This window comes from Pagrus pagrus (assembly GCF_965226575.1).
Source record: "Pagrus pagrus genome assembly, chromosome: 23".
NCBI classification, from domain to species: domain Eukaryota; kingdom Metazoa; phylum Chordata; class Actinopteri; order Spariformes; family Sparidae; genus Pagrus; species Pagrus pagrus.
This window is the reverse complement of record NC_140205.1, coordinates 17,633,924-17,660,389: the sequence shown is the minus strand read 5'-3', so window position 1 is coordinate 17,660,389 and position 26,466 is coordinate 17,633,924. Positions and strand designations below refer to the sequence as shown.

At 39.9% G+C, this 26,466-nt stretch overlaps 1 protein-coding gene across 3 annotated transcripts; it reads left to right on the top strand.

Moving 5' to 3' along the window:
* The first annotated feature begins 1,635 nt into the window (after positions 1-1,635).
* LOC311252601 (basic helix-loop-helix ARNT-like protein 1) lies at positions 1,636-25,124 on the top strand. 3 transcript variants are annotated; one of them, XM_084345895.1, is made up of 17 exons: positions 1,636-1,837; positions 12,046-12,139; positions 12,317-12,355; positions 12,445-12,486; positions 12,703-12,860; positions 12,947-13,029; positions 13,116-13,208; positions 14,319-14,436; positions 14,592-14,741; positions 18,088-18,322; positions 18,788-18,894; positions 19,482-19,632; positions 19,855-19,907; positions 20,012-20,123; positions 20,409-20,502; positions 21,175-21,271; positions 22,162-25,124. In XM_084345895.1, the coding sequence occupies exons 1-17, from the start codon at positions 1,795-1,797 to the stop codon at positions 22,317-22,319; spliced, it is 1,827 nt and encodes a 608-aa protein (XP_084202021.1). In that variant the 5' UTR covers positions 1,636-1,794; the 3' UTR covers positions 22,320-25,124. The 3 variants fall into 3 exon arrangements, with proteins under 3 accessions (XP_084202021.1, XP_084202020.1, XP_084202019.1); XM_084345894.1 differs by having other exon boundaries at positions 12,046-12,157; positions 20,412-20,502; XM_084345893.1 differs by having other exon boundaries at positions 12,046-12,157.
* Positions 25,125-26,466: the final 1,342 nt, after the last annotated feature.

Here is a 26,466-nt window from a genome sequence, read left to right as displayed (position 1 = left end):
CACTTTGAGTTTTTCTAAACTCGGATGAACGAGGGCATCGTGAGAATGATTATCAAACACATTGTATTGTTTTTGTCGTTAGTCACGCAGGCTGTTGTTTGAGACATTCATGAAGTTGAAAACCTGAGTGCTTTAAATAGTTTAAGTAGGCTAGTTTATTGTCACAGGATCCGGACACAAGACAATGTAAAACAGGAAATTAGCTACAGTTTTCTTTCATTTTCCCACATGGGGGCTCTGACAATCTTATAGACCCATGGAGTCACAATTACAGCCTACAATCTCACTATGTTCAATGTAGATTTACCTAAAACACAGAAATATTTCTCCAGTTATTGGCCACCAAAGGTCAGGGCTGAATATGTCGTTAACTACTCATGTAGAAACAATTTAGCACGTTTGAGTAACAAAACATTAATACACTGTATGTAGCCTAGGCTATATAAACTTGTATTTCTGTAAAAATTGACAGGATGGCTTTAAGTAAGCACAGAGAACCTTTCTCCTGTCAGCCGATGGACGTGAAATCAGTCATTATTGGCCGGGTAGTGTAAACATACAAGGGATTTGTCTCAGACCTACATGTAGGCCTGTGAGCTTATGATTCTTGTCTTGGCAAGTGTGGTGTGGAGACTTGAAATCCCCACTGCACATATCCAGAGTGGATTTTACTGTGAAGTAGGAAACATTGTGTGTGCTTTAGTGACACTTTTGAAATGAACACTGTCTGTATATTCAGAGATTCTGGATCAAATTATTGTAATGTGCTTATATGCATTTTTTTTTTTTATAAATACAGGAAATCACACAATGTGTTAATTTCTATATGGTCGTTTTTATGTGGTTGTGCTGGACGTATTCAGTGCCGGGAATAAAGGACAGAGTGAGACTTCCTCCCTATCTCCGCTATGTTTGGGGAAAACCGAGAAAGAAGCAGAGTCAGATCGGTGACGCGCGCACGGCGCTATTTCAGGTCACCAAAACGAGCGTAGCACCGGAGGCATCGCTCCATCACCGCCTTATCACGGCTCGGCTGACTCTGTTTAACATGAATTCAAAATAATTTTGTCAGGGTTGGCACAATCTCATTGCATGTCTCCTGTCAGACCCTCCGATTTTAGACATTAACAGATGCGAGTGACGATTTTCAAGATATGTGATCAGGAATGCAAATGAGAACATTTTGTTCACTGTTCTGAAATGCTTAAAAAAATGAAAAAATGTTTCATGAAATCAAAACGAAAATCCACGAAGAAAAGCATTTAATTTTCACAGCAGATGACCACTTTGAAACATTTTCATATGCTGCGTCCACAAAACATTCAAAGCAGACACGTCACATGCTTATTGTGCTTCATTTCCAGATTACAGGAATGTTGAATCGTGACTGAGACGATCTGAAATGAATGGATGCAGCTGTCCTAGTGACACGCCGTTAAATCTGACATGTAATCCCGAGATGAATGAACCAAAACGGCGACGAAGGAGACAAGTGTGAACTCTTCCCTCGTTTTTTCCGTGATTCCTAAAAGGATGGGTGTTACGCTCTCACCCATCTCTCACGTTTCTACCCCCCTCCTCCCCACCCCACCCCACCCCACCCCGCCTCCCTTATGAAAAAAAAAACTACGGGTGGAGGAGGGTGAGGGAAAAAATGAAGTCAATTATACAACAGCCCGGCTCTCCCTGCAGCTCCCTCCTCTCATCATCTCCTCTGTACTACTACTAGTACAGCTGGTGGCTCCACATGCGCGGCGAAGCCTTCACCGGGCACACCGGCTCCAGTCTGTAGGCATGTCGGCTGGTGGCAATGACGGGACGGCGACCAGGCCAGCAGGTGAGTGCTCTGGGGAGGGTCGCTTGGGGGAGGAGAGCCATTTCTGTGTTAATTGTGTGTAATTCAGCGAGCTGATTTGTTATCAGTTTGTTGCTTTTTTCCCCATCCGTGCTGAAAGAAAAAAAAAAGATCAGAGCGGGTTGAATACTTCCAAAAAGTACCTCTGAACTTCTGTAGTCCATTCATGCGACTAATTAGGATGCAGCTTTGCGGCAGAGAGCGACCTAGCTCGTTAATAGTAAGCTTTACTGTTTTGTGTCAACTTTTTGCCGACGTTAATACGGGCTGACAACACAAGAACCACTTACTTTAGCGACTGTACTGGCCGAACGGAATAAGTACTAGCCTATCCAAAGTAACGCGTTACTATCTTGAGCACCGGTGTCTGAAGCAGCCAGGCACCTGCCTGCCAAACCTACCGGTCGGCAACCGGTCGCACCGACGGAAGCCCGTCCATTCATTATTCCGTAGTACGTGCTCGTCTCCGGCTCGACGCGCGGGGAGGGTGGGGGGGGGCATTGTTCCGTTTCGTGAGGGAATGCTCGAACAAACCTCACGAGACCACGTGACCGTAGCCATGGCGACCATTTCCTCTAATGTTATCAAAATATTTTTCTCTCACTCACCGCGCCGATAAAAGTTCGTTTGACTTGGCCGCCATCTTTGCCCGGCTTGCGAAACCGTTTTGTGATTCGCCTCACCTTCACCAAACCAAACAGCCCCCGGGAGGGCTTAGCGTGTCACGTGACTCCGCGAGGTTCGTCCCGGTAGTCGCTCTCGTGCAGCTTCGTTCAGAAGTGGGTCAGTAGATCAGTGGAGCAGCGCTGTCCCCGCTGAGCAGCAGAGGGCGGTAGTCGCTCCCCGCCGCCCCGACACCGCACCGAGAGGCGCCGCAGCAATGTCATCCGTCGAAACTGTGCGAGGCCGGCGTCACAAAATGAATATCAAACCTCAACCGAACGATAAATAAATAAATATCAGAGGAGTTTTAAAAAGACCAATAAATTATCAGAAAGTTATACTTCTGCCTCACAGCGGTATGTGTTGAAAGATATGACAGAATACAACAGGAAGTTGTAAATCATTACGAGGTGACAAAATGATTTTTAATACTATATGAAAAATAATTCCTCATTTTAAGCGACGCATACATACGATAAAACTATATATAAAATTCTAATATATCTGTAAGACTTTCTTTTAAATATAGTTCAAGTGCTTTAGGGTCAGCATAAATTACCTCTATCGACAAAAAAAACCACTAACGGATATGACTAGACCTTTATTTAGCTGTGAACCTATGTTTTATACTACCTTGATTTTCATTAGTACAGAAGTCGAGTCATGTCAATACTGTTATAAAGGTGTATGTCACAATTAATTAATTAAACCTTCATTAATTAAAAGGAGAAATTATAGTGGAAAAATTCTATGTTAAAAGTACAAATTTGTATTTAAATATTGGGATCAAAACCATATCCCTGCAAAGGTGAAAAAAAAAGAATAATTCCCATTTAATTGTGTGAAGTTATTGTTGCATAAATGTGTAATTTAGCCTGTCAGTTTTATAGCTGAGTAATCTGATCCACTTTGTCATGATGAATGAAGTTGTGGAATGTTGTCGCTCGTAAAATCCTGCAAATGAACCATTACCACACAGCATCTGCAGTTTGTTACTAAGAAGCACCTACTTATTATAGTTTTTTCTGTTTTTTTCAATCACTCTCTCTCTCCTCATGTCTTTCATACTCGCACAGGCATTTTACCAATTACTTTTAATTTGAAAGGCAAAATTTGGGATGCTAATATGTCGACACATTAACTGTTGAAATCTGAAATACATTTTAAAAGGGCAAGGAAGTAAATTATTAAACTGTCAAACAGTCACTGAACACAGTCACTGAAATATTGTGAAGATAAATGGAAAACCTCTATTACATTTTTATATTTTAGTATGTTTTGTGTTGGGCTTGTGGAGGATTTTATGACATTTTAAGTTATTAGTGTTAAAGTTGAGTTGCAAGTTTTGTTTTCTTCTCTACAAGTTTAATTAAAACCCTACCTACCAGTACGTAACGGTGGAAAATTCAGTATTTCCTTTGATATGCTCGCCAACGAAGTAAGAAAATGCCTCACTTAATGAGAATATTCCAATTGCATTATTAAAAAAACAAAACAAACCGAGCTAGCCCATATTTCTCAATAAAACAGGACAATGGATATTTAAACACAACATTTGATGCTTTATAAAGTGTTGGCTGGTCTGATGGCTGCATTTAAAGTGATTTAAGTAGCCTATTTAAATGGAACACAATAAATTCTACTTGGAAGAAAAAGAAAAGAAAAACCTACTAAGTGGCTGGCTTTGCAAACAGTATGTTTCTGTGCTTGCTATTATATCCTTTAACTTTCATAGTCCACATTCATCTTTTTATATTCCTTTTGTGTACTGTATCCGCAGCTCTTGACTGGAAATGGAATTTGAATGTGTTTTGAACCAAACATGTTTTGAACCAAAGTGCACTGTGCCTTTTTGTGAGTTGCAGGAATTGTAGGTCAGTCAACCAGAAATAACCTAGAACATACTGTACTATAACCGTGGGATTTAAGGCTTGCCCGCCTTCCTTGCATCCAGCCATAACCACAATACTTAGCAAACACATACACTAGACTCTGGAATAATGTGACTATCTAGATCTAAATGTCTCAGGTTGATCAGAACACACTGTAAAAACAAAAAAACCCAGCATACTGACCTTAGGCTGAAGACATTTAACTTAATTATATCCTACAACGTGGTTACTCAAAGACCACCTATAGACAATGTCCTCTGAAGAATATGGTCACTATGGATTGTTTTCCCTCTTCCTGTATGCACAAATATATGTCATAAAATTGTTCAGAATTGCTGATGGTCATTTCATTAATCAGCAACCACAAAAACAACATATTCTATAATATTCCAAGCATAACAACATAAACACGAGCAATTAATAAATGCAAAATAAACACCCTTAAATATTCTAATATTAAATCATATCAACAAATAGCTGCTGTTTGTAACTCCAAAGCCAGCAGCCATGGCCAGATTATGAGACAATGGGCCCCAGGGAACAGACATGTAAAAAGGCCCCCAACCCCTCCTACACAAGAACAAGAAATCCAGACAGTGAGTCAGCTAAAATTAGTAGCAGGAACATAGGAATTATAATAGCAGTGGCAGAGGTACTTGTATTTGTAATAGTACTAGCAGTATTGACTGACAGGGGCATGGCCACAGGGGTGGCCTGATTGAAAGTGATTGTTTTGTTGCTCTTTCAGTGACATTTTGTTGGTGAAGCAGATCTCGCGGGTGCTGCTGTTGGCTGAAAAATTGTATTTAGTTGACACTAAAGATTGTGTCCCTTTGTGGTCACTTTACATCTCTTTGTAGATACATTCTGTCTCTTTGTGGTCATTTTTCATGTCCTTGTAGTTATTTTCTGTCTCTTTGTGTTTGTATTGCATATCTCTGCGATTAAAAATGTCTCCTTGTGGTTGTTTTGTGTCTTTTTGTAGTTATTTTCCGTCTCTTTTTTTAGTTTTTTTTGAATCTCTTAATGGTTATTTTGTGTCTCTGTAATTGTTTGTCTTCTCTTTGTAGTTACATTGTGCTTCTTCGAAGTCATTTTGATATATTCGTGGCCATACTGTATCCCTTTGAAGTCGTTTGATTGACCTTCCAATATGAAATGTTGACAGTCATTTAATCACAGTTTTATGGTTCAGAGGCCCTGGGCCTGTACGCCCTCACAGTAATCGTTCATGATGGTGCCAAGCCAACGACCTATCACCTTCCGACACTCTCAGGCTTGGAACCAAGGCTGGCCAATCAGATTCCAGGGGGGTGGGGACAACCCTGGCCACTCCCATGACTCCACCTCTATCTTGCTTGTGGCAGTTAACTAACCGTGGCACCTTAGCTGCTGAATTCAACCAAAGTCAAAAGTTTAAAGCTGCTGATTATAAAATCACTTTTTCAAGAATTAATTATTCACTTTTAGTAGTGCACATGACAGCATTTTAAATGTGGTGATTGGATATTTCCTGCCAAAATGAACATTGTTAATCATAGTCACAGTATTTGCTGACAAAATGCACTAAAAAAAAGTCTACACAACGGAAACGCTATAATGCATTTTGGAAAGGTAACGAATGAAGGTGCAGTGACTACCGAGCAAGCAAGTCACTTTTTACACCCATAGGAACACATAAGTGGTCTGAGCATGGAGCACTAATGGGTTGACAAAACTGCAAAGGGCAATGATCCTGGCACTGTTGATGGACCTTAATAGGTTGGCCTTGAAACTGCCAACCGTGTGGAAAATCAACAAAAGGAATTGCTCTTGTATACTTGAGCACGAGGCTTTGCTAAATAGCTGTGTGAATACAGATTATCCATCCTTTGAAAAACAGTGACAAACGCTAAATATTTGTAGTTTTAAATGATGTTTGGATGATGAAGATTATTAGATTTTACACTTATACATGCAACTGTGTATGTTTGATATAGTCTCTGTCTTGGCCAAGGTATTGATCTAACAAATGGCATCCTGTTTTGGCAACCATACACAGTAGCTACGCTTTTCCATCTTAACATGGGAGAAAAGTTGGACAGTTGCATTTATAGGCCAGTAAAAAAAAACTGACTGAATCAGGTTTTCCTCCAGGATTTCCCTATATTTTGCTGCATTAATTTTACCCTGTACCTTTACAAGCCTTCCAAGGCCTGCTGCTAAGAAGCATCCCACAGCATGATGCTGCCACCACTATGCTTCATGGTGGGGATGGTGTGTTTGTGGTGATGTGCAGGCGTCCGCCAAACAGTGTTTAGTCTGATGGCCAAAAAGCTCTATTTTGCTCTCATCAGACCAAAGAACCTTCTTCAAGTTGACCTTGGAGTCTCCCGCAAGCCTTTGGGTGAACTCTAGTGGAGATTTAATGAGCTTTCTTCAACAGTGGCTTTCTCTTTGTCACTCTGGTGGCCTCCCTCAATAGTCTCCTTCTTGCACGGTCACTCAGTTTGTTAGGACCCTTTTCACAGCAGACATTTTGACTTGTCAAAGCAGGTAAAAGCACAGGTGTGACCAATAATGTTATTGAGGGCACCATTCTATTAAGTGTCCATGAAAGCCATGCCGGTGAGCAAGCATGCACAATACCAGAGCTCTGGACCTAGCTCACCTAAATGGAATGAAGCCATCATTGTCAGACATTCCACCTGTGCTTTTCCTTCTTTGACAATATGTCAATATGTCTGCCATGGAAATGGGCTATTCCTTCCATTTCTTTATGATGGATTAACACGGAGTTGCTGGGAGTGTTCTTTTGTCTTCATGGTCTAATTTGTAGCTAGGAATACTGATTAACCAGTGACCTCCAGACACAGTTGCCTTTAGACTACAATCACTTGAGACACATTCACTGTACTCAGGTGATCTCCATTTCACTTATTGTGAGACTACAAACACCAATTGGCTGGACCTCTGTTGAATTAGGTCAGTCACTTTAAAGGGGGTGAATACTTATTTACATTATATATATTTTTAATTGATTGACGTTACTTTGTTTTGAAATTTGTTTTCACTTTCACATTTTATAGCTTTTTGGTATTTTTTTGGTTTGTACGTTTTTATAGGCACTGTATGTATGAAAAGCTTTTTTGAGTGTGGATAGTTAATAAATTTACTTGTATATAAATTAACTTACCTATGTTATTATTTATGTTAACAATATATAGGAAATAAACCCATATGAACAATACACACATATATACATATCTTTTTTTCTCATCAAAACAGATGTTACTTGAGACCTTAACCTATTTGCAAACCACAAATTTACATAAATACAACATTTTGTAGGTCAGGTCTTTCTCAGAATGGTACGTACGTTATTTTAGAATACGTATGTATGAATTTGTAATTTGTAGAGGGGCATGTTTGCAAATGTTTTTACAGAAACATACGATTTATATCAGTACTAAACCATATAAACTCCTAATTTTGGTAAATTCATTGTTCTTAAATGTTATTGTCTGCCTTGTTTAATGAATAGTGGTTATTGGGTAGAAATTCAAGCTGTACTGAATATTTTGAAAACCATACTCTGGGGTTCGGTTCCAGAATTAATTAAATACAAATCTAAGTTTCATGCCTTCATTAATATTTAATAGTATCCTACTTTCAAAGCAGGAAAAAGCAGTGTTTTTTTCTTTCAAATTAAAAAGTAGTCATATACTATATTTGCACAGGAGTATCTAGATCTTTGCTCTGGCTGCTTAACAAAGACTGTCACTGTAATTTATGCTGTTTGGACACTCTGCTTAACATCCCCTGCTTACCTTTCACAACCTGTCATTGTGTTTTTTTCCATTACTGGGATCTGTGTTCGTGGGAGCATATGAGGACTTGCTTTGCTTTCATGGAATTGTTAAGCAGGACATTTTGAGCTTGAGAAAACGACTGAAATGAGCTGTCTGCATAAATATCCCCTGTATTTTCTGTATAAAAGTATTGTACATGAAAAGCTAGGTAGCGATTGGCAGACGCTTCCCATTTATTTTTTATTTTAACTGTGATGTCTGCATATGATTGTGGCTCTATATGGAATTCGCTGGCCATTTTGCTGGCCTTGCCTTTCGCTGTAGTCCAAGTATTTGTGTTTTTTTGCTGAATTTGCTTACTTCTATTGTATCAAATTAGGGAAATGGATTCATTGGTGTTCTAGTGGACTTTCCCTGGCTATATATCATGTCTATAATTCAATATTTTTTTTCTACTTTCCACTACCAAATACCTTGAAGTTATTCAAATGGCATGAAATGTACACTTGTTGTGCACACAGCCGTAAAGAAGTGCATGTAGGTCATATCGCACATGCTCTTGTACTCTTGCTCACACTGAGTTTGCTACACTCCTGTGCATCTCCACCATGGGTGGTTGTCTATGTTTCTGTGGTTCAGTAACATGGTATGTCATCTGTTGCCCTGCAGGCTTGGCCTCTCGTCGGCATTCTCGTCACGACCGCAGGTTTTGGCTCGGGTGTGACTCAGAACGTGACCGTCTCTACATACAAAGCATCCACTGTGGCTTCATACATTTTACCCATTTAGCTGGCACGGCTCCCACAGGTGCCTACATTTCCTGACTTCTAAAGAAACAGGAAAAACTGTGTGACGTTAAAGGCGGCGTGTTGTGCTTCATCAGCGCTGGAGAGCTGTGGTGGGTGGAAGGGAGAGCCGGCAAGCATTCACTCCCACATTCCACTTTTGCGTCAGTGATGACCCACTAAACTGGACTGGAGAAAATTTGTCATTAAAATTCACCCCACTGCTGATTGAGTTGTAAAAGTTATGTCTAAGCTTGCTGTGTTTATTTGAGGTTGTACTTTTTAAACTGTGGAAAAGGTCACTGAGACCTTCCAGATATGTCACCCCAGCATGTTTATTTCTAGGTTTCCTTTTAGGAATCTTTATTTGAAGTGGTACTCATGTATCACTGTGCAAAAATTGAGGATAAATATTTAAACTTCCTTTTAAGTTTAACAAGTACTGTTTTAAGTTGCCAGACTTATAAACTTAGCAGACAATTATGGGTTAATTATGAAAATGTTGCCATTATTTTGAATTTACTTTCTCCTTAAATGAGAAAAGCAGGAAAAATGTGGGTCAGTCACGATCGACAATCACGTTGAAAAGCTTTGCTCACTTTTATCAACACTTTATACCCCAAAAGGATGTCACAGCTTCAAAGTGTGGGAGAGGGAAGTAGGTCATTGTTACCACATTATATAAGCGTTAGGTAAGACGATAGCCCAAACCCCATTTACTCTCACGTGCCTGCTAAACTGACAAACTAAGAGCATAGCTGGCGGTTTGGCGCCATTCAATGGCAACCTTCAGCCAGTGCAGCCGGAGTCCGCCTAGAAACAGATGACTTCACAGCGAGACCGAGCCAAGGCATTTTGGTGTGTTTGTGTGTGTGCGCGTGACGAAAGAGAGGAATTCTCATCTTGCACTCAGAAATGTTTTTGGCAGGAATAGGTCAGCTTTTAAAGTGGCATATGCCTTTTCCACAGTTTCAGATGAACATTCCTGAATGAGATGTAAGCTTTTTAAAAATAAATGCCACCCACTGCTGCAAGCACATTCATGAGTCATCCCGTTGGCTATCACATAAAAGTCGGCCAGTTTTTATGATAAAAATTGTTTTCAAGTGTTGATGGAATCTTCTCTGCTTAGTTTCAGAATAAAAAAAAGCAACAAATTTAACAGGTTTGACCTAAAAACCCTAACTCAAACATACACAAAACACAACACAAAATAGGCTACTTTATGATTGGCAAGTACAGATCTACTGTATGCCGTACTGTATACTGTTCTTTGTAGGACATTTATTGAAGCAAAGAAAGGCCATAATAATTAAGGGTATGGTCCATGCTACTTTTAATAATTAGAAAATAAGCGAATTGTAATCAATAAAAACAATTTTGATGGATGGTTTCATAGAGTGCATGAAACAAAAAAGAAATCCAAAGCCTATGGAAGCAAGAAAGGCCATAATCATTTCAACCTCATAAGCAACGGAATATGTACAGTAATTTTGAAATGTAATCATGACTGAATACCTAATTTTGAAATTTGGATGCAACTAAGTTTATTGCATTTGAATTTATGGGGATTTGATATTTCCAGAGGGCTTTCACAAGTTGTACAATTAAAGAAGCTTACAATATCAAAGTTCACGTATTCTCATTTTACAACACAGGGTATAAAGAAATGTAAGTTGTTGCCCCCTCATGCTAAACAGACAGAAATTTAAATACATTTATATTTTAAAAAGCATATATACTTTATATAGTTACTTATAAACATATACTTCAATACCTACTGTATATACCTATACTAGTATACATCCAGAAAGTATGTACAGTATGTGCGATGTCACCTTTAAGCTCCATGTCATTTATTTATGGTGGAGTGTTGAGGATGAGTTCAGGAGTCTCATGGCCTGAGGAGCGAAGCTGCTCTGTGGCCTGAGGAGCGAAGCTGCTCTGTGGCCTGAGGAGTGAAGCTGCTCTGTAGTCTGGTGGTCCGGCAGCAGATACTTCTGTCTCTCAAATTCTTTTATTCAGGTCATTTTTGGGTGAGGAAAAAAAAATCAGGTTGCCTAAATTGGAGTCGTAAAAAAGAAACATTAAGGTCACAGAGGATAATCAAAAACAAATGGAATCTATGTTTCCGAAATTGTCAAATAATTTCAGTGATGAGAAATTCAAACCAAATTAATTCAAATCGATGGTTTTAAAAAGGAAAGTAATTCCATGCAATCAGATTGGTGGAATTGATCCATCAAATTTGAATTAGCATGGCATTGGTTTGGTCCATGGAATTTGGATTCTTTGTTTTTTAGGCCTTTCTTTCTCTTCATTAACGTGTAGCAGTGACAATACTATGATGAATTATTTATAAACACACAATTTTGGCTGCAGCAATTCTGTTATTACTTATAAATATTTATAAAAACATCAAACAAATTGGGTGCAACAGGTCGATGATGAGTTATAAATATTAATGAATATTTCAAACAATCAGGCTGTAACAATGTACCTTAGCGTGATAAAGAATAAGAACATGCATCTATTGTTGCTGGATGCCACAGATGTGCATGCTGCAGTAATCTGTAAAATGATCACCACTGTGCATCATTCAGAGTGGTTTAAATATGGTAATGAAATGTGTGTCAGTTGTTGCACACAGGTGCAGCCTTGGTCGTTGTCAGTAATGAGCCTGAATGGGGATTGATTTTGTTGCCGTCATTCTTTGTTTCATTCAAGTTCATTTGTGTATTTTTAGGACTGCGCAACTAAAATATTTAGGATCAATTGAACAAAATTAAAATAACATTCAGTTGGTTTTCTATAGTTGTTCGATGAATACTCATTAATACATATAAGAACCAGTCTTATCAGCTTCACTCTTCTTGGTGAATTCCTTTTATTTGCTGCTCAATCTGTGCAAAAACCTTGTGTCAGAGCAAGTCTCTTTCATTCATTCATGGTGAATTATTTATTGAAACACCTGATGGGTCAGCGCTACAGAGATCTCAAGGTTGATCAATTTATTCGCACTCTCTCACATCGCTGTGATGGTTGTTTTCATGTGTCAGATCCCACTGCAGAGGAGGAAGGCCCCAGCCAAGCAGCCTCGTCGCTGCCAGCTGTCGAGCTGCCAAGGAAACGAAAGGGAGATGTGGAGGAGAGGTCAGACACCCATGTACAGTAAGAGGAGTGCTATGTTGTTTGTGAGGAAAAGCAAACACATACTCATTTTCTCTTTGTTCTCTGGTTACATATGTTTACTGCACTGTATAAAAACACATTCCTCTTATTATAAAGTCAGTGTTAAATGACCCACAATATGTCCTTTCGGTCTCACAGGCAAAGCCTTGACTTCCAAATGGATGATGACCTCAGCAGGTACGCCGACTTCTTGGCTTTGATCACACAGTCTTATGAGAGAACACTGGCAAAGAACATTTCTGATTTTTTGATCCCTTTATTTGTAGATCTGAAGGAGAGGATCAGCAAGTCAAAATGAAATGCTTCAGGTGATTATATATATTTTTTTTTTTACAACACATTAGTCCGCCATCTGTGTCTTGAAAAGCCGTTGTGTATTTAATTGTTCTGATTTAGTGTCAAATTGAATCAAGGTAATTCAAAACCATGAAAATAACTCCTTCAGATAATTATTTCCCCCGAAAATACATACAGTGGGTTGAAAGCTGTGGCACTGACTGTCTGTTCTCTGACTGTGCCTACAGGGAGCCTCACAGCCAGATTGAGAAGCGGCGAAGGGATAAAATGAACAATCTCATTGACGAGCTGGCCGCCATGATCCCCGCCTGTCAACCCATGGCTCGAAAACTTGACAAACTCACTGTGCTACGAAAGGCTGTGCAACACCTGAAAGCCCTCAAAGGTAACTCTTGACCCACCTGTATATTGAAAATGTCAGTAACGTCCATTCTTCTCCATCTAAAAGCTTGTGTCTGCTTGTTTATTCAGCTGGGACAAGCAGCGCCTTTACAGACACCACCTACAAGCCTTCCATCCTGCCTCATGATGACCTCAGGCAGCTTCTGCTCAGGGTAGGTATCGATGTACGATCCCGCATAGCACTGTTTGATTACACATCTATCTGTCTATTAACATTATCTATCTGTCTATCTACCAGGCTGCAGACGGTTTCCTGTTAGTTGTAAGTTGCGACCGGGCAAAAATCCTGTTCACCTCCGAGTCTGTTTCCAAGATCCTTCATTTTAGCAGGGTGTGTTGCACTTCTACATAACCTAATTATTTTGTTGTCATCAATAAATTGTTGCCAAAAGAAAGCCATTAGAAATCCCTTTAGGAGTTTGTCAAAAGGAAGGGACACAGCAAACATATGGAAGAAGGTGCTCTGGTTAGATGAGAGTGAACTGTAACTTTATGGCCCCGGTTCAAAAACGCTATGTGTGTCACACATCCCTGCAGTGAAACACGGTGCCTTTCTGCAAGAGATTTGAGACTGGAGCAGAAGTTGACCTTCATCCAATCTGACCGAACAACAAGAATGGGCAAAATTCTTGCAGATTGCAGTCTGTGGATGTTACAAAGCCAGTAGAGAAACAGCCTCAAAGAGCTATGCATGTACTAATCTAATCTAAGTCAATTTGTATTGCAGGCTTTAATGCTGCAAATTGTTGGAAAGTGCAGGGGGGGTGGACTGTAACAGTCTCAACCTCATCTGCTCTCAGTATGTGCGTCAGACTGCGCTGTTGCCACATAATTCATTTGCGGCTGAGGAACCACATTTTACAACTCAGTCTTCACGTGCAGTACATTGTCTTTGTGGACACAAAATTCTGTGAGTCTCCACGTTTTACAGGAAAACAAACAACACACAAGGCATTTTGTTCAGCAGATATTTTTTCTGCAGGGCCAGCAATATGAGCTTTTTAAACATTTTTTGAAAGTCAGTTTATAGCGTTTGGCAGCCGTAAAGATAACCTCACCTGCTCTATATTCTCGAGCACATTTTTCAGCTTTGAGACAGATGGCAGGCAAACACAGAGGAATGGAGATGGGAGGGATGCAAGAGAATGGCTTCCACGTTTTCTGGGCCGGATGAGTTATTTGGGGGCTTACCAGTAAACCTTGACTGGATACAAGCTGCAGTGATTCTGTTTTTGGTTCTACTCAGAACACTTAAGAGTCCAGATACATTTACCTTAGGTAGAGCTGATAAACAGTGAGTTGTCTTCATATCTGTAAAGTTAAGCTTCGACACATTGAGCTGTATGCTTGTAGATTAGCTGGTATTGCACAAAAATGTGTTTATGAGTCTTATAGATGGTAAAAAGTTGAATAAATGGATGGATGTCCTTTGGGTTCACAGTTGGAGCTGACCGGGCAGAGCTTGTTCGATTTCGTCCACCACAAAGACATCAACAAGGTGAAAGAACAGCTGGCGTCTTCGGAGCTGTACCCTCGCCAACGGCTCATTGATGCTGCGAGTGAGTCTGTTGCCATGTCAGGTTTGAGAAAAAAACTCTAATGGCCCCCGTCACTAAATATGGATCAACATTGGAGCTGGCCAAAATCCAAATCAAAGCAAACTTACAATTAGTACTGTATGTCATCTTCGCAAATGCTGTCTTTCTGTATGCAGCTGGGGTTCAGGTCCAGGCGGATTCCCCCGTCCGGCCGTCCCACTTGACCACTGGAGCCCGGAGATCCTTCTTCTGCCGGATGAAGCACAGTCGGGTGGCGGGGAAGCACGAGGACAAACCCTCGCTGCTCATTACTTCCAAAAAGAAAGGTGAGGTCGGACTGGAGGCCAGGCAGAGGGACAGTAGACAGGAGAAAAGTGGTGTGTTTTTTGAGCATTAAAGCATGTAAACCTGTGCTAGTAATAAAATTATAGTATAATACGTCTCCTTAAGTAATAGTAGGAAGTATCAGATTGTAACGGCTGTATACCTGCTTGATTGATTGTTCATGTCTAGTCAGCTGATGGCCACACAACTGGTGAATGAGCCAATGACTGTGAAGCATGAATGAAACAGTTGATGCTAATCAGCTAATGTCTAAACCAAAGCAATGGCACTCCATGAGGCTGGAGCCTGCTGAGCCATTGAATTACAAAACTACACTCTATATTTAATACAGTAAATATGCACAGTTAGAGACACAAAACCTTGGCTTGGCTTCAGTAGTTACCACTAGTTGCACTGATCTGCTTCTGTTGCTCAATCCAGTGTCCTAAATTCAAGTAAGTACTTCCAAATGACTTGAAATACCAGATGGATGGAATGTGCTGCAGAAGGCAGATGAAACAAATGCCAGAAACAAAAGACTGTTTGGTTTGTGAAATGGACTAGTTTTTTAGTTGTGTGTAAAAAAAATCAACATAATATTAGCTATTAGCTATCTGACTCCAGGATGCATTTCATATTGGTTGATCCTTTCATTGATTTACTGACACAGCTGAATGGCCTCTATGCATTAACGCCCACTCATCTGCTCCTTTGTGTGAGGTTGGATAAAAATCTAATCTCAGAAATGTTTACCATTATACTGCTGGGGCCAGGTGTGTTATACTAAAAGCCTTTTTGCCCGTGATTTTATACTAATAGGATCACAGAGATAGGTATCACCTACAGCAGAGCATGACCGAATCTAAATACACAGACGACAAATAAACACAGAGAAGCACGCTGACGCTCTCTAATCCACAGCTCTGATGCATTAGTGCTATTTTGGATCATTTTAGCAATGTTACCCCGCCCTCTCTCTCTCTCTCTCAAGAGAGCACTTGAGAGGAACTGCTCGCCCAATTCATTGCCTGAAAAGATTGGCATCATTCTGCTTTATGTACACAGTCATATTCAGTCCTGGACCTGCAGGGCTCTTTGGCCCAAACAGACGAGAAGTAGGAGGCGGAGGGGGAGGATGTGTACCGAAAGATTAATAAGATATTTAAATGTGTTCCTAGGCAATTAGGTCAGTGTTCAGGCAACCAGTGGAAAACAAACAGTGGAAAATATAGGCCCTGCCTCGCCTGTGTAAGAGGTAATAGAGAAATGATCTGATCTTGATCTGGTGGAGTGGTGCCAGAGGGGGGTTGGTGACTCCTCCGTACCCTCCCTCCACCTGTTGGTCAACATCTGCTGGGGTTGAGTTAAAGTTGGTGAACGTAAACCTTTATTTCTACGGCAATGTGCGACCTCGATTTCCCCGGAACGAATTAACAAAAACTACAGTCTTATCTTTGTAGCTTCTAATAAGAAAGTATTTGTTTTCCCAGTACTTCCTGTTTCTGTGAAGATTTTGAGAATCTCCAAAACAAATAAATGAAACATCACATCGAGAGTTACTTACATGTTGCAGAGACAAAGATGTGATTACATACCAAGAAAACAAACTTTGTTGTTAAAGCAGACACTGTTGTGTCTTTTTCTAATGTAATTTTCTCGGTGGAAAGAATTCAGACTTTTCCACAAACACATGCCACAATTTAAAAAACGTGGTCATGCACAGGAAGTAGGTCAGCATCGCAGCCTTGTATAACCAAAAAGTAAGGAAGACTGCAAACTGCACTTACTGTAAACCCAATAGGAGTGACAGAAAAAAGGAAGTGTGGCGCCCCTTAGTGGCCAACCTCAGCAACTACACTGCAGTATATGAAGAAGAAAGGTGACTTTTTGGTGACTTTTTACCTTCATATACACACATACATATAAGAATAATGTAACTTCAATTACTTTATCAAATTAAAAACTACGCTAAATGTTCACCTGGTAGTCACTAAACGTGTCTGTCTGCTGTTTTTGGAACTTTTTTCGCTGTATAAGCTCCCTGCTGCTGCCAAAATTGACACTATGAGCGTTGGATCTAAACAGCAGATTGACAGAATAGACAGCTAAACAATGAGCCGAAACTGGCGATAAAGCTCTGTTAAAATCGAATGGAACAGCAGATTCGGATGATAATTTTCTGTAGGATCATCTCTATGAGCGACCTCTTTCACAGTGTCACATTGTCATTTGATACATTGTTGTGATTTACAAGGAAGCCAGTCACTAGGGGCGCTTTCTGTCGTTGTCATGGGTTAAAAGGTTAGAAACTAGGATTTGATATGTAAATGTTTATTTTTGTTTTTAAGAAGAAAAGATGAGCATCCAAATTTTCACCAAAATTACCAAAAATCTGCATCTTGCAATTTAAAGTTCATGAATACAAGTAATTGCAAAATCAGAGAGGTTGAAACAGACAAATAAAAGAAAACGAAGGAAGTTGTTCTGACTCTGGCTTCTTTCACTCAGTGTCACAGTAGTACCAACCCAATCACCAGAAAAAATAATAACAGTTACAAACGTTGAAACACAGCTTTCAACACTGATTTCTGGCTTCTCAGCCATCTCCCGTATCTGTAACGTCAGTTGAACACACCCCTGGGTTGCAGAAACATAAACTGCCAATATGTTACTCTGGACAGGCAGTACCAATCCAAATTTGACCAAATATACGACAAAAGAAGAAGCCAAGACTAAACATAATCTGGAAAATACATTTACAGAACCACTTTTTTAAATTAAATTAATAAATTGCATCTTGTTGAAAATTGATTTAGATAAACACATTTGAAACAGGAGGCTGGAGTTGATGAAGGGCATACATGTATGTCATTTGATGGGTCAGACAAAACATGTTGGGAACCACTGATCTAGAAGAACCAAATGTTTATTACTGCACAGCCAGAAATAGTCCCTAACCAATACATTATTTAGTACTGCTGGGGTCATATTTTGCATTGACAGGTGGACTTACCCAGTGTTGTTTGGTGTTTTTGTCTTTTTCATGAGATTTGTTTGCAATAAGGAAAAAATAAACAGTAACAGTAATGCAAGTATTATGCTTTGAAACAAGTTCATAGAATATTAGTTATTCACAAAGTGGTCCTGATATATTTCCTGAAAGAAATCCGATTTTAGCAGCCTAGATAACACATCAATCAGTCACAAATGCATGTATGTAAACTGTGCTGAAAACTTGCCCATTATTTCCCCAAACGTTAGGCTTTAATATGTGCAGTTTTACAGGCAATCATCACAATCATTTATTTCTGAACAGTCTGACACACTTCCTTGTTATTGTGTTCACAGACACTTACAGATACTGTACCCTCCACTGCACTGGATACATGCGGAGTTGGCCGAGCAGCCAGCTGGACTCGGAGGGGGACACTGAGAAGGAAACCTCAAACCTGACCTGCCTGGTGACGGTGTGCCGCCTCCTCCCTCACGCATCCCACCAGCCTTCCAAAGACGTCAACATCAAGCCCGCCGAGTTTGTCACGCGCTGTGCGATTGATGGCAAGTTCACTTTTGTAGACCAACGGTGAGTTTAAAGACTTTAACCACATCCAACTGCACCATTTACCATTTACTTCCCTCCCGTGAGTCATGGATTTGTTCTGAACACACGGTTCCGCTGAGAAAGAAATGGCAGAGGCGGCGTTACGGTGAGGAGGTCCTTGACTCTACAGAGTTGAGGCAGTTCACCTGTCAGTGGAGATAATCCTTTCTCTTTACTGTTGTTTCTCAGAAGGAGCTGTGCAACTTGATGGCATCACATGAAACTCTCTTCTCATGCTTTGGGAAGTAAATTCATACCACAAGTATAGTGAATCGTTTTATCAAACTTCCCATATGTGTGACTGCTGAATGTTTCATGTGGAGCGACTCATTAATACAGTTTTCACTTTCATTCAGTTTAATTAAACTGGCACAATCCTGAGAGACAACGAAAGAGAGAGATAAAGCCAGATAAGTGAACCTTCTCTTTCCCCTCTCGTTTCCCCAGAGCCACGACGGTTATCGGCTATTTGCCGCAGGAAATTCTCGGCACGTCGTGTTATGAGTACTTCCACCAGGACGACCTGCAGCAACTCGCAGAGAAACACAGGCAAGGTGATGGAGCAAAGCAACCACAGTCAACTACTTAGACCCTAAATGTGATCAAGGTTCAAACTTCGTTTAAAGGTCCAGTGTGTAGGATTTAGAGTGGTGGCAGAAATTTAATATAATGCTGCTTTTCCACCAAAATTAGTGGGTCTGATGTTTTTTGTTTAAGTGGGATTTTTTGACCAGTGGAAAAGGGGTATAATATGGATAATTATGTTTTCTTTTACTTAACGTATACTGACCTGAAACTAAGAATCGTAGCTTAGAAAGAGACTCCTATATCTACGGTGGGAGCGGTACCTCCTTCACGGAGTCCGCCATGTTTCTACAGAAGCCCAGAACCAAACACTGGCTCTAAAGAGGGACTTTGCGGCCACCATAGGGGCAGGTGATAGAAGGGATATTCAGATCACACATCCTACACACTGGACCTTTAAACAGTTGATATCCATGTTTGAAAAGTGCAGCACTTATGTTTTAGAAAATGTTTTTTGTTGTGTAGAAGTTAAAGAAATGGACATTCTAGCTTGAAGCAATGTTTGCTCGTCTTTTTTTCAACTTTGTGTTGACACTCGCGTCCAATCTCTTGGCAGCCCTTCGGAGCAAAGAGAAGATCGAGACACAGTGCTACAAGTTCAAAACAAAATACGGCGTCTATGTTTCACTCCAAAGTCAGTGGTTTAGTTTCACCAATCCATGGACCAAAGAAGTTGAGTTTATCGTGTCGTTAAACAGGGTTATCTCGTAAGTATTGATTAATTCGTCTTGTTCTACGCCTGCATTTTTCCAGCTTTAAACAGTGAGAACAGCTTGTTTATTTAGCTCATTATTACATTAATTACCTCATTAATATTGTAAACATTAAAATTATAAGTTTAAAAATCTTCTCCAAAAACTACATAGTACACCTTCAAATTATAGTCATTCCATGGCTGCAGTAGCATAATTACTTCTTTGCACCACCAGGGGGCCTGCTCACACAAAAGATGAGGAGGCAGGCAGCTCAAAAGCACTTCAGGGTAAGAAATACATAATAATCATATGAGCACGTATCTCTTGTGTGTATTTTTATTTTATTATTTTTAGATATTAAGGTTGATTTCTCTGTCTTTTTCTCCCACAGAAGATGCAAAGCAAATACCCATAATTCCCAGCCTTTCCAGTGGTGTTGGCACAATGATCTACGCAGGCAGCATAGGGACCCAAATCGCAAATGAGCTCATTGACACTTACAGGTGCATTTTATATGTACAACATGGTCAAACTAAACTGAAAAAGCTGTATTCCCTGACTGTTTTTGTATAACTTGGAGGTCTGGAGGGGATCACATTTGTAGAGAAGAATGGGTTAAAAGTTGGCATGGACATGGATCAAATTCAGTGGTACAAACAAAAGAGCAGTAGAATACAAATAAGGTATACACTGTATGTATATGTGTATATATATGTATACATACACACACTTACAGAATATTTATAATAAATAGCATGTTTTAAAAACTGTTGCTATGTGTTTCTAAGCAGGATGAATTCGTCTCCATCGAGCGGAGCTCCCAGTCCGTTTGGTCCGGCCCAGGAGAAAGGTCCACTGGTTTCCCCACCAACCAGCAGGAGTGTGAGTGACCTCTTCATCGTTACAAATTTACTTTGTAAAATGACTTTTCAGTTAATGCTTCACCATTTTCGAGACGTTAAACTTTATTTACATTATTGATCTTTTTGTCAATTTCCTGTTTTACTGTCAATTCTAGTGACATAAGCATGTTTAATTTAAATGCATGGCCGAGGAGTTTACATGGAAACGCGTTGATATTTGGGTAGATTTGTTTATGCAAATGTAAAGCGATGTAATTTTATGCTAATGTTGTTGCTATGTGGTGTTATATGCATAAATTAAAGCTAGTCTCTCATACATTTTACATTTTTCAAGCAAATTAATGGTGACGTGGAGTTCTGGTGATGTAGAAACATATTTGAGAAGTGTCCAAAATGTACTGTACTGTAACTGTACTTAAGTACTGTTACTTGTAATAGAATGATTCCATGTGCTTAATCTTTAACTAAAGATTTGGCCTGTATTTTCACCTGAACATGCTCACGTGTCCTTAAAGATTCGATGTAAGCTTCTAAGAAAGTAAAAAGTACTTATTATTTGCAGAAAAACACACACATTAAGACATCGGCTACTTCTACAAGTTGTTTTCCTGGTTTTAATTACACACTGCAGTGGAGAAAGGTGAAACATGAGGCCCTGTGCAGTGTTTTAACGTAACACAACTCGTTCCAGGCATCCAGCAGAGAGGAGGCAGCGGGCAGTTCATCACAGTCTCATTCTGACTCAGGGACAGCAGCGGGCGCTAGCAGTGCAGCTTCTGAAAGCACAGGTACTGTCTAAAGGATTATTATAAATCCATTACTAAAGTCATTATTAAAGGACCTATTTCAACAGTGAAATACTCAGAGCCAGACTAAAACATTAAACTTTGTTACATTCAGGCTCTTAAGTGGCTTATGTGTGCAGACTTTATGTTCCCACCCACTCTTTGAGTAACCATCCATGGAAATATATCAAATACCTGTTCTTATGCCCAGAAATGTATGAAAAGTTGACTGTCCGAGTCCAGCTCAAAGTAAATTCAAAGCTGTTGTTGAACCATTTGCAGTACAGGCATGGCTTTGGGCTCTTTTGAAAGGTTATAAGCTGGATTTTTTCCCAAGCTGTCAGAACCTCTGTAAGGTTCTGTAGGCTCTGTAATTAATAGGACTTTGAACAATGGAAAAATAAACCTACAGATGACCTGTAACTGCCCCTTTTTTGCCCCCCCCGGGGAAAAAACTCATTATAGTTCTTTATTTCCTTATTTACACTAAGTAAACCACAGATAACATTAACATACTATTTATTGCTTGATTTCTCATTGGCTACATGATGCATCAATCATCCGGTGGCTGGCATTCAATTGGCTCAGGAGAGAGGAGAAAGAAAAGAGAGTGGGTCGCTTGTCACAATCACTAATTGGCGGTTGTAGGCTCCAGGATGGGCATAGAAGCTCTTAGAAGACCACACTCTCATAGACCTGGGTCTACATAAGGTCTGCATTTGGACCTTTTTTGTAATAACTGAACAGGTGAACACTTTGTAACAAAGTGAACAACACAGCATGAAAATGGGTTAATCTGAAGCAATTCATCACCAATTAATAGAAGGCATTGATTACTGCAGATAGGTGATATTCCAGAGTTTATCAGGGTTTTTGCATTTTGTGTCACCCAGGTGAGCCATCCCAGCTGGACTTGGACAGCATGGTGGTGCCAGGACTGAGCAGCTTCAGCAGCGACGAGGCAGCCATGGCAGTCATCATGAGCTTGCTGGAGACGGATGTAAACATGGGTCAATCGGGGGACTTTGAGGACTTACACTGGCCTTTCTAGAGGGCAAACAGACTTCCAGCCCCTCTCATATGCTCTTGTGCCGTTTTCTTACCATTTGTCGGGAACTCAGTTGTTCATTCTGTGACCGACTGATCTGGCCTTGCACAATTAAACCCACTGGACTTGTACCAAAGGCTGCAACATGTCGCACTTGAGGAAGCCTTACCGATAGAAGGCTATAGGAATTATTGTGACTGTGATTACCTTGTTGGTCCCCTTGGCCCTCGCCTTAAGGGAAGTGAGGTCAAAGTGTCCCTGGAGCCTGTGGTAATTCAGTGTCTTCCTCAGTGACACTTCAGCATCCTCAGAGGGGCTAAAACCCAGACTTTCCACTGCAGAATATATTTGCTCTGCTTGACCCCAATGAGTGACAAAGGTCTGGAGGAGGATCAGACTTCTGCCATGTGCAGTGCTGCTAGAGAAACTCCTCAAACCTTTGGACATTTGCGAAACCTTTCGGTACCCAGTGATGACTTACATGTTTTTCATAACATGATTGTTCCATTTTTTTTACTCTGTTTTATAAAGATCCCCTCCAGACACATTTTAAGTCACGTAAAAGTGCTCTGCTAAGTGATATTTGTCCGTTATTGTGTCCAGTGAGTACTGAAGAAGGCTATAAAGAATGTCTACCCCTTCTCTCCTTTACTAAGAATTGCAGAATCACTGAATATGCAAATATGCCTCGGGCCTCACACTACAGCCACCACCACTACTGGTCCAGTTACACTCCGTTTGGAAGATCTAGCAAAGCCACACAAACCACATGTACAGTATCATTTGGACCGGATGATTTTAATCATTTCTCGATTTTGAGTTATTCAGAAAGCATGTCTGATTTTGTCAGCACACTGCAACCATCTTGTGCCATGTCTTACTTTCTTTACTTTCCACTTCCTGTGACTGTGTTTTTTCCCTCCCTTTTTTTGATTGCCCGATTAGTTTCACTTGCCTCTTATTATTATCCCCTCCCTTGTGTATTTAAGTCCGTGTCGTTCAGTCTCTCCGTTTGGTGGGAAAAAAACAAAGACAGGAAGTGGTAAGTGAAAAATGACACAAGGGGATATTTCATCCAAAATGCAACAGGAAATGACTTAACCAAAACCTAAACCATCACACATTACCGATCTGGCTGTGCAACTCTGATACACATAAACCCGGCTGAGTCATAATAATAATGACTAGAATTCCCATTTAAAAACAACTGTGGCCAAAGGATTTTACACCTAACACGCAGTATCCTATTTTACAGCAAACTAGCGCTGTCAGAACCTGCAGAGGAAATGGGTTACATGGAGAAAGCTTTACTTTGGGACTGTTTTTAATTACATGAATACTTGAATATTTACTCCTGTTTACAGTTTTGGTCCAAGGATAAACAGTTAGCATGGAAACGGCCTCTACATTCAACTTGTTGGCAAAACTCAGGTTCCTCTGATGTTCCTCTGTTAGTAGAAGGGAGCTGAAACTAAACATTACATCTTTAGTTTTAGAAGTTGAACCACTTGATGCAACCTTTAGCGAAAAGTCAGGTATTTGTGCATATATTGAAGGGTTCCCGTTCGAACTGTTGGACCCTAATTGAATACCAGTTGTGATGCCACAAATCATGCTGCTATGGAGATGTCTGAAATTTAGAGAAATCTTCTACTTAAGCAGAGGAATGTGACCTGCTAGGTTGTAAGTTAAAGTCCAGAAAGTATCCCTGGGGGAAATCCCATCCTTGAGTGGAGGGGGTCTTTACATGGAATGTTGTCTGTTGTAGTCTGTTTTCAAATTGAATGTGCACTAAAGGACTGAGCCCTAGTATGCCTATACCATGTGTTCACATATCACATATTTACTGTACTCCAGACAGTTCTGTGAAGGTGATCTACTGTGCACTGAACTCCTGGGAAAATATGGAAGGTCCACCATGGATGGGAGAATGTTATTCAGTGTTATTAACAGGACAAGCCAACATGTGTTTAGGACAGATTTTAATACTGTTGTGTCATGTCTTATTGCGCCCTCGTCCTTCCTGTCAGCTGCAGAACCACTGCACAGAAATTAGCCATAGTAATTGTGTTGATGGGGAGACACAGCAATGTTGCAGTTTATCTATTTGTGAATGTCCAATGACCACAACTGCAACTTTTAAAAGAAAATCCACCTTGAAGCATCTCTACACTGTTTAAACAAAACATTTCTACCAGAAGAAACTGGCCAAATTCATATAATCCCAGCAACTACAACAGAGTTTAATAGCAAAACATGATATGCTTGTTTAAAAAAAGAAAAGAAAAGAAAAAAAAAAGACCACAATGCAATACAGCCAAAATATCGATCGCGATGGCCATGATCATAAGTGATCACATTATCAAACTATTTATTTCGCCTAAAGGTAAATTGCATTTATAACCACTGGAATGTACTGCAGACTCATTTCAACAGTGTAAGAGTGTGTGAGGGTGGATTTTACTTTTACAGTAAGTGTCTGGCCTTCATACAGCACATGTTAACTCTGTTTATATCACTGGCTCCTCTAATCTTGAAAGTATAATGTGATTGTGTTGCCTTGACAAGGTTCAATTGTAAATCAACCATTATGCGCTCTCTTTGGCTTTAAAAAGCAAAACTGTTGGTACTGGACAATATTTTCTGTTGCCATCAGTGCCATTTAAACTGGGCACTTAAGCATATTTATCATGCCCTGCTATCAAAAGTCAAAATGTCTGATATTTGTATGTATGTGCGAATTGTTGTTGATGTATCTGCTGTAACAAGGAATGGAGGTTGAAGTCTTTGAAAGTAAAATAATTTTTTCAGAAATGGTCTCAATTCTATTTTGTCTTTACCATAAGTTCAATTCTGTCCTACCATCTTTGCAGAAATGTTTACTGCTGACATTATATCCTGCTGACTGGGCTGAGTGTTATACAATAATTGCTGTGCTGCCTTATATTCAGGGACCTTAGTTTCATCTATACAATGTTCAAAGAAAACATTTGTTTGGACAAATCATTTTTTCAAATTATTTATTTAGAGAGAGGTGTTGAACTTTAAAAATGCAGCACAGTTGGAGGTATCACTTATGAAATGTTACATTATTAAATAATATTTAAAAAGTAAAAAAAAAATGAAACAGCTATCCGTCTATATTTATATCACGTGTGTGCTACAACTGTGTATTACTATATGTACAAACTCAGAGAAAATAAAGGCAACAAAACAAAGAACAAATCTGTAAAAGGACAAACTGACTTTGCAAACATAACATCACCTCCAGGCTGTCCCACAATGTTGCCTTGTTGATCCGAGAAATTGTTGGTTTATTGCAAACAATATAGTATCATCTTCTCAAGTTGGCCATAGCAATTGAAACATTTGCAAAAAGTATAAGGTATCTAGATACATGTGTTTGACTATTGTCTATTTGTAAATTTGTCATTATGCTGATGATGTGGTACTATTTTCTTAAGATTTAAAATAATAAATATCTAATATATTCAATATAAAATCATAGAAACATATGGTCTATCAAAAAAAAGATGAACCTTTTGGCCATTTTCAGTTAGAAGACTGATGAATACATAGGTGAGCAAAAAGTGTGGAAATCTAACGGAAAAGACTACACAAAGTTGACTGGCTTGACTGACTTCCCCTAAGTTTCCAGTAAATAGGGCAGTGGTGATCAACTGATCGTGTTGCTCACAGCGTGAACACTCATTTAAAAATGTGATTTTCGTTCATTTGTTTGATGATTGTTTACAATATAATAATGTCAAAAAAGATAAAACAATAACTCACACATTCACTGTGTCTCAATTTATTACATTTCTTTTCTGTTCCACTGAGTCAGCACATTTGTCTTGCCTTGGAGAGATAGAACAGAGGACCTATGAGCACACCAAGCCTGGGAAACATCGCAGATGATTCAAAGAAATTACAAAGGGCCTCTCCCGAGAAGATATCCGTATTGATTAAGTATACAGCCAGGGGAACCATCACCACAACTGGTAGGTAAGATATCACTGCAGGCACCACAACAACCAACACATTACCCACTGCCCGTCTCTTAAGAGGTGACTGAGAGCAGGCTTGGTTACCATTTGTGGTGTGGGCAGGACTTGGCTGCCACAGTGAGTGGACCACACCCCCAAGGCAG

Coding starts and splice junctions, on each gene's coding strand:
- LOC311252601 (XM_084345893.1), top strand. CDS start 1,795: ATGTCGGCTGGTGGCAATGACGGGACGGCGACCAGGCCAGCAG. Junction 12,158..12,316: donor AGGTCAGACACCCATGTACA/GTAAGAGGAGTG, acceptor TCGGTCTCACAG/GCAAAGCCTTGACTTCCAAA. Junction 18,895..19,481: donor CGCAGAGAAACACAGGCAAG/GTGATGGAGCAA, acceptor ATCTCTTGGCAG/CCCTTCGGAGCAAAGAGAAG.